The 14302-nt window shown below is 35.6% G+C and overlaps 2 protein-coding genes across 2 annotated transcripts in view; one reads left to right on the forward strand and one right to left on the reverse strand.

Annotated features, from left to right (window-relative positions):
* The window catches only part of LOC107594015 (protein pitchfork), a 30116-nt gene extending 20598 nt beyond the window's left edge, over window positions 1-9518 (forward strand). Inside the window, exons 4-9 of the mRNA XM_016283945.1 lie at window positions 7360-7474; window positions 7555-7691; window positions 7773-7871; window positions 7969-8096; window positions 9118-9235; window positions 9396-9518. Of these exons, the coding sequence (XP_016139431.1) occupies window positions 7360-7474; window positions 7555-7691; window positions 7773-7871; window positions 7969-8096; window positions 9118-9235; window positions 9396-9461 (663 nt within the window). The 3' untranslated portion in view covers window positions 9462-9518. The remainder of the gene's footprint in view (window positions 1-7359; window positions 7475-7554; window positions 7692-7772; window positions 7872-7968; window positions 8097-9117; window positions 9236-9395) is intronic.
* A 116-nt stretch (window positions 9519-9634) lies between these two features.
* LOC107594013 (transcription initiation factor TFIID subunit 8) lies at window positions 9635-12650 on the reverse strand. The gene is made up of 8 exons (XM_016283943.1): window positions 12443-12650; window positions 11717-11876; window positions 11442-11540; window positions 11249-11311; window positions 11038-11162; window positions 10769-10916; window positions 10527-10669; window positions 9635-10267 (listed from the first exon to the last, which is right to left on the reverse strand). The coding sequence occupies exons 1-8, from the start codon at window positions 12488-12490 to the stop codon at window positions 10127-10129; spliced, it is 927 nt and encodes a 308-aa protein (XP_016139429.1). The 5' UTR covers window positions 12491-12650; the 3' UTR covers window positions 9635-10126.
* Between the last annotated feature and the right edge of the window lie 1652 nt (window positions 12651-14302).

Genomic DNA, 14302 nt, shown 5'->3' on the forward strand with positions numbered 1-14302 from the left:
TTTTTTCTTATTCCGAGGTTACCGTAGCCAACAGATCCAGCCTGTGTCCCAATGTGCATACTATCCATCCTAAATTCTATGTGATTTTAGTTATTTTCAATACTATTTAGGGCAGATAGGGTGGCTAGCATGCACACTGGGACGGTTACTGCAGTCACCCGGGTTCCAGTCCGTATCCAGCCGCTGCCACCCGCTTCATATGTTATCACTCGATTGAATAGTAGTTTTGGGCAGAGCGACTGAAACAGTCGAAGCAAATGTGCCGAGGCTTCGAAACAATTCAACACCCGTCACTACGGTGACACCTAGTCAAAGACTATACTTTGAGTTACAATTTACACTTAAAATATCAATGAAAAACTGTATTTCAGTCTTTAGACAACTGAAAAAGGGGAGTACCTTAAGTCTTAGTTTCTTGAAATATACTGTATATTGATTAGCCCCCTTAAGTAACTAATTAGCTCATGCAGGTATAATAAAGATGGAATCAAATGAAATCAGCATTTGCAGTCACTAAATTACAGCCAGATATTTATTTTTATTTTTGCAATAACACATAATACAACATCATAAAAAGACCCCCCTTTTCCATCAGTTGCTGCATGGACAGAAAGGCTGTAGGCTTCAACTCCTGAGAGAGATAAAGAGAGAGAGAGAGAGAATTAAATAAGAAACATTTGCTTTAACTTTTAACTGTAATATATATTTCTAATTTAATACTTATGCACTGTTGGGGTTGTAGAGAGAGAGAACCAAACAGAATAATCATGTTACTGACATCTAACTCCAAACTCTAAACGCCACATTTAAGTATAACCACCAAATGAATGTTCTCCCTTCTTTCCTCAATTGTTTGTCAATCCGGTAACACTTTCTATAAAGCCTGTATGTATAATGCATTATAAGGGTTTTCTTAAGGCATTATAATTAATGCATAAAGCATTATAAAAAAAACTTAATAATACACTCTATTTTGACCCAGCTATTGGGTTATTGGGTTGCCGCTGGGTCAAAACAACCCAATAGCTGGGTTTGTCCCTTTTTAACCCAGCGCTGGGTTATATTTATCCAGCATTTTTTAGAGTGTATGTTGTATCATCTCATAAATAATCATAACAATTATACTACTTACGCATTTCTGGTTATAACTTTTAAGAGTATGATTACATATAACACACAATGAATACCATAATAAACCCCCTTAATTTACCATGGATTATCTTGACATTGTTTATTTAAGATCTGGACAGTATCTTACTACATCTTGTGAGTGGTTAGGAGTGGTTGAGTGTTGTTTTGAGTGTTTCCTGTGAGGTTAATATTAATTTTGCTGTGAGCTAGTTTAAGATCAGGTATAATATTTTCAAATGAAAAATGCAATGTACGGTAATAATATATTTTTTTTTATGAGAATGTGCAATATTCACTTCATTAGTCATTCTTATGTTGACACAGAAACAGCAGCACTGAAAATCACAATCAAATAAACAAAATGAAAAACTGAAAATCTGAAATCAATCAAGTTGAATTGGTTCTAAATCAATACTTACAAATGATCCAGCTTAGGTTTTGCACCAGCATGTTGAATGTGAGAACACAAGGAAAACTCAGGAAACGAAGGAATTCTCTTAAGGAGACACATGTGCACATGGTACTTATAGGAAACACAGACCCATCATAATCTGTTTACTGTATATAACAAATGCAGAAATGGGAGTTATCTATAAAATGAACCACACTTTTGTTGATCTTTAAATTAGCTTATTAGTCTAAGTATCCCCTTATGCTAGTTAAAATGATAAATGTCATGTTAAATTTTCTGAAGAATATATCAGTTTTATAGAATATTGAGTCCAAGGAAATTCATATTAATAATACCAGTAAACCAAGGAAAAGGTTCAAACTCATATGACCCTATTATTAACTTGGGTTGGTATTAAACATGAAGTGTTTTTTGAACCAGGAAATTTCATATGTTATGTCCTTCTGTTTCTGAGTATTGAGCATGATCATTTATCTGCATGCTTTGATCATACATTAGACATTTACTGTTTTGGTTTGATTATAAAAATAATAACAAAAATTCCAGCTGCATCTGACAAGGTCAATGAACTATCAATGTTTTATATACTATAAAACATATAACTGGCCATATTTCTTATTACTCTAATCAACAATGTATTCAATATAGTAGCATTTGCATCAATGCATTAAATGCTACTGTAATAAGCTGTGCCATGTTATATGATTTTTCAAAGGACATCAGTGTGTTTAGGAGGGGAGGCAGATTTCGGGGGGGGGGGGGGGGGGGGATGAGGTTTGTTGGTGCTGAGTTTCCTTTCAGAGTAGATGGTGTTTTATTTATTTTTATACAGTTTGATGTGCAACAACATTATAGGTAAATACATTTACGCAGATAATAGTGAGTCTGATAGATTTATCTAACAGAGAGACAGAGAGTCTAACAGAGAGAATCCCCCAAAAATCACCTCAAGAACAAAATAAAAAATTAAATGAAATTACACTACATATATAGAAAATAGACTCGGGAGTGAATTAATATTTCTCAAACCAAAAACAAGATTAGCAACAACTATATCTTTATAACTTTATCTATAACTTTATCTATAATAAAGTTATAGATAAACTTCTTTTCACACAAAACATACTGTACAGAATACAGTATATTTATGTGAGAGGGTAGTCACTAAATTATACACATGCATCACTTCCAGGATCAGAGTAGGCAGTAGCACTTATTTGGCTTCTTCGCAATGCAGCAAAAGGTAAAAGTCAAATATTATTATTTGTTATCATCTACATAGCATGTCTGAAGCAAAATAATTTTATGATTAATAATCAACTTCAAAATGTACCTTTTAGACACAGACATAATGCACATCCAGGTATTTATAAGTCCAAGCACAAGGATCAGAGAAAACTGTGTTCATTGCAGGAACATAACATCTCTTTCTTGCATTACACCTGGACAGTCAATGACAAGTACTTTATTTTAGGAATGTTTTTCTTGCTCTTGGTAAAATTATGCATAAAATTAAATTGCAAACAAACTATTTTTTCTCTGATATTTGTTAATCCTACCGAGTGGACATTATACGGAGGGATGATCCTTGGAAGCAGTGCGTATTTGAGGTGTGAACATCTGATATCCAATGAGCGCATGTCGTGCGATTAGTCCGCCCATAGTTGGCTTTAATGACCTTTATTAATCCCGAAGCTGACACATAATAATAATAATAAGTACAAAATAATAATAAATTAATGAATTAATTTAAAAGTATAATGAGAATTGTGGTAAAGTTTGGGATCCAGGCTCAAGGTCTCCTCCTGATCCTGTTCTCCTCTTTTCTCTTCCATTGCTTCTTGTCTCTCTCAAGCGGTCCTATTTTGGCAAAAAAGGCCAAAAATATAACTTAGAAATGACTGCAGAGGTGCACAAATCCTCCTTCACAGACCACTTTTCTTTTTGCTTCTATTCCTGGAGGGAGGAAACATGCAAGAAGATAATAAAATTACTTAATTTTATTCTGTACTTGAAAATTTAATGAGTTTGTACCTTATATCTATAGTCATCTACCATTCTTACCATGCTGACACAGAAAGAGCAGCACTGAAAGTCAAAATCACAGGAAACCAATTGAAACACTGAATTGAACATTTGAAATCATTGAAGTTAAAGGATTACTCCACTTCCAGAATGAAAATTTCCGGATAATTTACTCACCCCCATGTCATCCAAGATGTTCATGTCTTTTGTTCTTCAGTCGCAAAGAAATTAAGTTTTTTGAGGAAAACATTCCAGGATTTTTCTCCATATAGTGGACTTCAATGGTGCTCAACAGATTGAAGGTTAAAAATGCCGTTTCAGTGCAGCTTCAAACGGCTCTACACGATCCCAGCCGAGGAATAAGGGTTTTATCTAATGAAACGATTGGTTATTTTCTAAAAAAAAATAAAATAAAATGTATATACTTTTTAACCTCAAATGCTTGTCTTGTCTAGTTTTGCGATGCGTATGCGTACTCTGTGCACTCCGGTTCAAGACAGTTAGGGTAGGTCAAAAAACTACAATGACAAGTACTTTATTTTAGGAATGTTTTTCTTGCTCTTGGTAAAATTATGCATAAAATTAAATTGCAAACAAACTATTTTTTCTCTGATATTTGTTAATCCTACCGAGTGGACATTATACGGAGGGATGAAAAGAAAAGAAAGACATGAATATCTTGAATGACATGGGGGTGAGTAAATTATCAGGAAATTTTTATTCTGGAAGTGGAGTAATCCTTTAAATTATAAACGAATACTTACAAATGATCCAGCTTAGCTTTTGCACCAACATGTTGAATGTGTGAACAAAAGGAAAACAAATCATTGAAGTTAAAGGATTACTCCACTTCCAGAATGAAAATTTCCGGATAATTTACTCACCCCCATGTCATCCAAGATGTTCATGTCTTTTGTTCTTCAGTCGCAAAGAAATTAAGTTTTTTGAGGAAAACATTCCAGGATTTTTCTCCATATAGTGGACTTCAATGGTGCTCAACAGATTGAAGGTTAAAAATGCCGTTTCAGTGCAGCTTCAAACGGCTCTACACGATCCCAGCCGAGGAATAAGGGTTTTATCTAATGAAACGATTGGTTATTTTCTAAAAAAAAATAAAATAAAATGTATATACTTTTTAACCTCAAATGCTTGTCTTGTCTAGTTTTGCGATGCGTATGCGTACTCTGTGCACTCCGGTTCAAGACAGTTAGGGTAGGTCAAAAAACTCTCATCTCATTTTCACTAGACAAGCTAGACAAGATGAGCATTTGAGGTTAAAAAAGTATATACATTTAAAAAAAATTAAGAAAATAACCGATCGTTTCGCTAGATAAGACCCTTATTCCTTGGCTGGGATCGTGTAGAGCCCTTTGAAGCTGCATTGAAACTGCATTTTTAACCTTTAATCCGTTGAGCCCCATTGAAGTCCACAATATGGAGAAAAATCCTGGAATGTTTTCCTCAAAAAATGTCATTTCATTGCGACTGAAAAAAAGAAAGACATGAATATCTTGAATGACATGGGGGTGAGTAAATTATCAGGAAATTTTTATTCTGGAAGTGGAGTAATCCTTTAAATTATAAACGAATACTTACAAATGATCCAGCTTAGCTTTTGCACCAACATGTTGAATGTGTGAACAAAAGGAAAACTCTAGACGTCTCTTAAGAAGAAAACACATGCACATGGTATTTATAATACAGACAGATCCATTGTCATCTGTAAATAACAGATAACAAGTCTTTTGTTGATTGTTAACTTAGTTGATCGTACATTGCAAATGTTTTATGATTCGATATTATCCCATTTTACTGCTTTATTGATCATATGTTTGGTCACCTTTACGACCCAACTGAGACTCCTTACAATTTCCAGAAAAGTTGTTCCTGTTGTGGGATTGTATAGTGATATATATAACTTTGTGTGCCTGGGCTATGGTTGTGAGGAATAAAGGCAGGGAGTCTAACAGGGAGTCATTTTCCAGCATCGTCTCTGGCTCTTGTTATAATAAATGTAATAAATAATAAATGTTACTTCCTTATGCCGGGCCTTTTTATCAGTAGATATAGTTTTGTGATATTTGGTTGGTCATAAAAGTGTTTTTTGAACCAGGAAATCTCAAATACAATGTCCTTTATATACTGTTCTTGAGTATTGAGCATTCCTGATTACTTATCTGCATGCTTTGACCATACATTGGACTTTTACCGCTTTGGCATGATTAGAAATACAATGACAAAAACGCCTGCCGCATCTGATAAGATCAATGAACTGCCCAAATTACAATTGAGAAGAAAGTATAAGCTTCTATCAGTGTTTTATATACTTCTTTACTTATTATACTTCTTTTTCTATAAAACATATGGCCATCTATTTCATATTGTTCTAATCATTAATATATTTAATTATAGATTTGTTTCAACCGATTAAATGCTACTGTAATAAGCTGTGCCGTGTCATATGATTGTTCAAAGTACATCAGTGTGCATGAAAGAGGGGAGGCAGATTTCATTCAACTGCAATTTATTTATATAAAGCTTTTTTTTTGCAAAGAACATTTTCAAAGCAGCTTTAAAGAAAAGAGAAACAGAAATAGCAGTGCTAAAGAAAAGGATGTACTACTTCTGCTCTTCCAGGCTGTTTCCTCACCGACTGATGCAGATCATGCTCTGTAACTTGAGACAGAAATCAAACATTGCAGCATTATAGATTTCATTAAGATCTCTAAGTGAAAATATACAATGAGTCAACTTTATAAAGATGTTGAAAATCCAACAATGAAATCCAATCCAACCCTTGGAGAAAATTATTTTTAAAATGTATCAAAAACTGTTTGTGTGTGTGTGTGTTTAATATAATTCCTACTACTCTAATTAGTCAATATAAAGATCAGTAATTAGAATAAATGTTTATTCACAAACCCACATGCAGGAGAACAGCATATTCTCACATGTGCTGACATAATATATGGTTGTGAAAGGCAGTTGTGTCATCTTCTGGTGAATGTTAAAATATGATATATCATGTATGTGTATGTGAACTTTTAAGATTGGCAGGCATCTTAATCTGAAAGCTGAATTTTATATCTAAGCGATCACATTTTCACTGTATAAACTGTGTTCCCATTTTGCAGTATTTATTTTTTATTTTTCTTTATGTGTAGAACACATGCAAATTTGTATCACTGGTTGTTCATGTATCTACAGCCATATTAAAAATGTGTGAACATCACTGCATTAGATATTAAACCAAGTAGAATTTATTTTAAAGAAATAGGCTAATCACACTTAAACAATTCCTAAAAATGGTTTTGTTAGGTTTTAAATTTTTTAAACTCAAAGAGTTTCTATATTTTTTCCCTATTTAAAACACTCTACTGTAGTTACATCGTGTACTAAGACCGACGGAAAATGAAAAGTTGAGATTTTCTAGCCTAGGCCGATATGGCTAGGAACTATACTCTCATTCCGGCGTAATAATCAAGGAACTTTGCTGCTGTACCATGGGTGCAGCAGGCGCAATGATATTACGCAGCCCCTGAAAACAGGCTTATTGGAAGTTACCTGGCTGGGACTATTTTCAGGCGCTGCGTAATATCATTGCGTAAATAGCCTACTGCAAATAGACCCTAGCATATTACCTTGCTAGTTCTTTTTCTGTCTCTGTTCCTGACACACCATTTATGAGGCATCGTTTTCTTTACTATACTTACTGTACCAATGTTTTAGTAAAATCAAAAACAAACAAAAAGCATTGTTTGCTTGATTGAACGTAATGCTTTTTTACACAGCTTCTGCTTCTGCATACATCGGAATTCCATTTGATCCACATCATCAGCATTCGTTTGCACCTGGATACCATGGTAACCAGTAAACATCAGGACGCAATGACGACACGGGGCGCAGGTAATTTATACATAACCGGACTGAACTGCACCGTTTGCCTAAAAAAATGAAATCAATCATTTGTTTTATAAACTCTCTAGCTCCACGGGTCGCGTTCGGTAGCTGCCAGAAACGGCTGATGTTTCCAACGCATTTTGCGCCTGATCGCATGGGCAATGAAATGCTCGCGCTCTACGGCTCCAAGGAACTAGGACCCGGATGTCACGACAACCACACGGTGAGTATGCAGGATGGCACAGCACTTATTAACGTATAAGTTATGGAACGGCGTCCTTTCACCTAACTTTGCAGTTCCCAGGTGGGCACTCTTACATATGAGCTCCAACACAGACCTGAGAGTAAGAGGGGATATGTGTTAGGAGCGCGCACTGCACCACGCTTTCTGCCTCCAATTAAGGTATCGTTTATGAATTTCTAAGTAACAACCATTTAGTTTGTTTTAATTCAATTTAATTGTTTTTTTTTGTTTTTTTATGCATCGCCTGTTTTTATAGGCGGCCACCCCTTCACCACAGAAATACCAGCAGGACTGGACTTGGTCTAAAGTGTGTCCTCCTGGAAAAGCACCATTCAATAGTACCACTGCAAGAGTCAGACATTCAAATACAGATTCCAGCCCTGGGTATGATTATTTTTAACATTTGACTATGCGTGTATCTGGTAATAAATGTGTGTTATGGTAATGAAAAGCAACTTCTCTAGTAGTTCTCTTTTTGGCTGCAGGGCCTGCATTAAAGGGGTCATATGATGTTGCTGAAAAGAACATTATTTTGTGTATTTGGTGTAATGAAATGTGTTTATGCGGTTTAAGGTTCAAAAAACACATTCTTTTCCACATACTGTACATTATTGTTTCTCCTCTATGCCCCGCCTTTCTGAAACGCTCGATTTTTACAAAGCTCATTGGTCTGAAAAGCGAGGTGTGCTGTGATTGGCATTTGCTGCATCCAGTGGGGACATAATTATGGATTATAATGACTTATACTGTCTTTTTACATAGTGATGTAGATATGTGGGGGCGTGTTAGAACGGGCAGTTTTAGGTAGGCGTGGTTAACTCTTAACATTTATAAAGAATATCTCTTTGGATTTGAGACTTTAGTCTTTGCAACTTTACAGATCTTCTTTATGCACCAAGAGCTTGTAACACTACAAAGAGAAAGGAACAATTGAAATCGCATCATATGACCCCTTTAACAATAATTGAAGGCTGGGCCCCATGACTTTTGCAGTTGTTTGTGTTGCTGAATAAAGATTAGGGATATTTTATAATAGTAGAATATTTTACTCTCATTTTCAACCTGATACAATGTTTTAGAGCTTGGAAAATGTATACAAGAAAAATGTATATGAATTATAAAAATGTATACTGGGTTGAGGCAAAGCACATCTGAAGCAATAAAGAGAAATATGGGGTCCAAAATGTAATTGTTTTGCATTAAAAATCATATTACCAGAATAACAATCTTAAGTGAAAGCTGAACTGAAAAATCAGCATGAATTTCAGAATGTGTAGGTATTGAAAACACAAGTTTGTGTAAAACCTGATGGTTTCACTTGGCAGCATGATTTGAGAACTAAAACTTCTAATTCCAGGTTTAAATTAAATGAATCCCAGATTTTTAACGTATATCCCTTTTTTAGTCCAGGGGCATATGTTCTTGATATCATCCAAAGCAAGAAGGTGTCGTGGCCTATGAAATTCAGCTCTCCAGATTGGTCAAAAGTGCCATCGCTGGATAGAAGAGCACTGCGTACAGAGGTACAGATATATCTTACATTCTTCTACAAATGATCATTTAAAGAAAAAAGAAAAAAAATATATGTACAACAGCCTGTTTGTTGAGCATGTAATTTTTTTTCCTTAGCTGATAAATTGATCCCCCCCCATTTTTAACTTGATGTGTTTTGTGTCCGTGCAGCTCTACCATGACAAAGAGTTTAGGAAACAGAGGAACAGGCTGGCATATCTAAGCTTGTTTTACTGATGACACTAAAATGCTACCACAAAAATTCAGTGTGATTGTCAATGCAGACAAACATTAAAGCTTTATAAGACAAGTTTTCCTATTTCATAAGAAGTGTGAAACCTTATTTTTGAGGTACATTACTTAAAATTAAACTAATGCAGTAGTGAGTAGAGTAACGGGACACGAGACACAAGCTCATAATGGAGACGTTTCCACGTTCTGGTTTAATTTTCAACTTGTCCTTTTGAAACGATGCCATAAAATAAACAATGATAGACATTTATTACCATCACTCACAAATGAGTAACAAATACATACAAATCAAAAGAGAATGTCATGTTTCTGTTGTTTAGAACTGTAAAAACTAAATGATATTTCAAGGGAAGGCTTATCAAAACAAACTACCAAAAATCAACTGTAAGCTGTGTTACAATTTAAAGAAGTTGCCTGCTTGAATTCCATCTAATATTTTCAGATGTACAGAAAAGTCTGCCATTCTATATGAATCAAACATCAGTAACATGATGGACCACTGCGCGTTTCCAAATTGCAATTGTTGAAGACTCTGGTTCCTTGTATGTTAGCTGTAACTTCAAGGGGCACAGTGTGATTAGCACGTGCTAAGAAGTCATCATCCATCCTAATCAGCTGATGTAGAAGTAGCCGAGTCAATATATCAATTTTCATTTTTTCCTTCTCACTTTGGGCTTTTTGACTGGCCGAAGATATGGGTTGTCAATCATGTTTTCCTCATTGGCCTTCCCTGTAGGCACAACTCCACCAGGCGGCAGCACTACGTTCTCCTTATCTGCACTTTGGTCATCCTAGGAAAAAAAAAAAAAAAATCATTAATTATTATTAAAATAATAATAAGTAATTCTATTAAAAAGGTCATTATTAAAATAATTAAACAAAATATAGTTATTGCACACACACACACATATATATTATATATACACACACACACACACACACATTATAAACAAACAAAAAAAATCATAGAAAAACAACAGACATGTCTTTTCACAGACAGTTCATGTTTTTGCATAAACATTTTGACAAGAAAAAATGCTTCATGCTTGCCTGACTGACGTTACTGGAGCTGTTCTCTGTGTCTGTCTGGTCGTCCTGCTCGGATGAATCTGTCTCCTCCAGTGTCTGAAGCTCTAGTTCAGAGGGCAGCAGGGCACTCAGGTAAGGGATGGCGCTCGGCTTTGCTGCGATCACTTATTACACACAGACAGATGAATAATAAATGCTAGAAAGTCAAAAGGGTAGTCAAAGTATAATAAGACACTGGCAGTATTTGGGGCAGAAAAGCTCACAAGGGAATGCACTGATGTCGTCCTTAAAAAGGCTTTGCGTCTCTCCTGTCTTGGCCATGAAGCGCGTGAGCGCACGTTCCACATCTCTCCTCTGTGATGCCGCCTTCTCTCTCACCACCTGATAATCTGACACAGGCTCTCGAAACGTCTAAAACACAGAAATGTGAGATATAATATTTTGAAGCAGAATGTATGTTCTTAATGTTATTATTGGTTGTTAAGCTGAAAGTCAGACAATAGCAAGGCATCAGGTGAGCAAAATAACTCACTGGTGTTTTGATGTATGTATGAGGATCTGGGAATTCTGGGAAGTGGCTGGGGATGTATGTTGGATGAGTGCGCTTCTGTCCGGCTATGAGGGCTTTTGGGATGAGTGGAGCATTCGTTATTGGAGCTGTTAAACACAGAAGAGTACATTTAAACAGTTATAACAGATAATATAGGATAAATTGATAAATTAGTAAAAAATGGTAAACCTACGTGCAGTTATGACCATCCTTTGGGATCTTTTGGCGTACACTGGAAGAGTATCCACATTAAAACCTGCGATTGTGGAAAAAGTAAACCTCAGAATTAGTTCAAATCTCATTAACAGATAAACGTGATTCAACCACATACAGAAGTGAAATCTTTACTTCTTAAGATAAAATAGATTGATAAAAGGGCAACCAACCCATTTCGACCAATGTGATGACCACATCAGAGAGTGTAGGGGTGCTTCTAGCTGTGTGCTCACAGGTTGCCTTCGCACAACGTCCAACCTCAGTTATATCTATTAAAAGATAATCAGACTCTTAATATAGAAAACACATACAATGAAACATGTTTATTCTGTAATCGAAATAAAAACAATTAATGACATAAATATTACATTTATATAAACTCACACACACATATATATATATATAATCTTACAGGTGACTTGCATGAGATAAGGGAAGGACTCACAGCTCTGCATCATCTCAGTGAGTGTCTCCATCGCTGCTTTCTCAGCACTCTCGAAGCCACACTCTGTCAGCAGAGAGCTGACCACCACCTGCAGCGTGCGTCTCCGAGCCAGCTGATAGTTCTCTGTAGGACTTGTGCTGGTCTTACTGCTCCCCGAGCGCTGCAATTATTAATCAAAAGAACAGACTATTAAAGATCAGGATGTCCAATTGCAAATGTTTGACTTTCTCAAAACCAAGCTTTGGTTGCTGCTATTTATGGTTCTAATCAAAAAGTTTATACCAGCATAAATGTTTTGCTGGTCTTCAAGACTGGGAGATCAGTTTAAATCAGCTAAGACCTTTTCAGGGATAGTGGTGGCTGCTCTCCTAGACAGCATTTTTGGACATCATGTCCAACAGCATGACTGGGCATATGATGGTCAAAAAAATAGTGTTCAGGTAGGCAAGACCACTTGGTTTGAGACTTTATGCTGACAGACACTGACCTGTTTCTAGATAGCTTCACTACATTTATTGTGAGGCTATTGTATATTTAACTTTACGCATAACATAATAAAAAAAACGATGTGTTTGCATATAAAACAGTGTCTTTTTTTTAAATATATGGCAATTCTGCCCTTAAATGTGCCTTATATTTAAACAAACTCATAAAGTTAGTGTTGTTTGGCTAAGCTAGCAGACTGTAACTTAGGTAACGTTAACAGAAATGAAAGGAGATATTTACGCTTCCGGAGTTTAAGGATCCGCTCCCCATCACTACAGAGTCTGCCATTTTTTAACTCTAGTGGTTTTTCCTCTGATGTTTAGCACTCGCAAATAAACTCATTGTGCGTTCTGCATTGCCTAAAAACTGTACTGGGTGTTTTTATATTTGGTGAAAATGGCAACCCTATCAAAATTTCCAACAGGGCCACCGGAAGATTGTTGTTTTCGGTGCGTTTTCAAAATAAAAGTCAGATTTATGCAGTTCAAAAATACTTAAATACTAAAAAGTGAAACACATAGATTAGATTTTTGTGTGTTATCTTTGACGTAAGACAATCGCTTTTAGCATTTACAACCTGTTTAAAATATGTCAGTTTGTTTGGATGCATGGCCTTTGACCATACATGAGGCTTTTCTCCTCCCTTCATGTTTAAAAAGTATGATGCCGAAATTGCTTAGCTGAAATATTTTAAAGTGGCTTTAATTGAAAAAGATTTTCTAATTTGTTTTTATTGGTTTGAACAGAAGAGGGCATTATACACATAAACTTTGTTAGTCGCCTAGTTAGAATGTCAGACATTTTATTTTATATAGATTTTTTAAAAATCTCTTCCTGTTGGATAAAAAATAAAAACAATAAAACCATCCTTCAACATCTACTGTATAAACACTTGGATTTTTACATGCATTAAATATTAAATACAATTTTGTTTAGTTATCATCCAGATCAACTTTTTAAAAGTAGGAGGAAAAAGTTAACATTTACATCATTTTATATTATTTGGTGGGCCATTCTGCTTTGTAAAGACTAGAAATCATGATACTGAGCTTATATTTCATTATATTTTCAGAATATTTAACAGTATGAGTAACAGTTTTTCACAGACCCTCTAACTCTAGCACTTAATATTCTGTTTTAATTCTACTTTATCTATTAACTTCTTTTTTAAAACTAACACTAGCTTTCTATTTTCTACTCTATTTCTATTCTATCTACTTGTTTTTCTTTGTGTGTGTGTGTGTGTGTGTGTGTGTGTATGTATGTACTGGTTTATATATCCTGGTGGGGACTTAAACCTGACTACACACAGACTCATGGGGACTCGTGTCATGGTGGGGACCTAAACTGTGGTCCCCACGGGTACAAAAGCTTATAAATCATACAGAATTAAAGGGGTCATATGATGCGATTTAAATTTTTCCTTTCTCTTTGGAGTGTTACAAGCTCTTGGTGCATAAAGAAGATCTGTAAAGTTGCAAAGACTAAAGTCTCAAATCCAAAGAGATATTCTTTATAAAAGTTAAGAGTTAACCACGCCTACCTAAAACGGCTCGTTCTAACACGCCCCCACATGTCTATGTCACTATGTGGGAAGATTTGCATAATGCCGCCCAAATGTTCACGCAAAGAAAGGCGGCGTAACTTTTATTCTCGCTGTAGTATTGTTGACGCTGCAGCCATGTCCTGAAGACGCTGTATGTTTCGTTGTGAAAGTGAAACTACTTTGTTTGGTCTTCCAAAAGAGGACGATATCCACTTCGTCATGCCTATGCAACAAATGCCTCGTTTGTAATGGGTTTTAATGTTTATGTCTCATCCTCTGGCCGGACACGGCATCACAATATGGTAAGGGGCGTAACATTTCCGTCACAAGCTTGAGATATTCGGCCAATCACAACACACTGGATAGCTGGCCAATCAGAGCACACCTCGCTTTTTCAGACCGAAGAGTTTTGAAAAATCGACTCGTTTCAAAAAGACGGGGCAAAGAAGAGAAACAATAATGTACAGTATGTGGAAAATAATGTGTTTTTTTTTTTTACTTTAAACCGCATAAACACATTTCATTACACCAAATAATGTTCTTTTTAGCAACAT

The sequence above is a fragment of the Sinocyclocheilus grahami genome, unplaced genomic scaffold, assembly GCF_001515645.1.
Source record: "Sinocyclocheilus grahami isolate Dianchi unplaced genomic scaffold, SAMN03320097.WGS_v1.1 scaffold178.1, whole genome shotgun sequence".
Taxonomy (NCBI): Eukaryota; Metazoa; Chordata; class Actinopteri; order Cypriniformes; family Cyprinidae; genus Sinocyclocheilus; species Sinocyclocheilus grahami.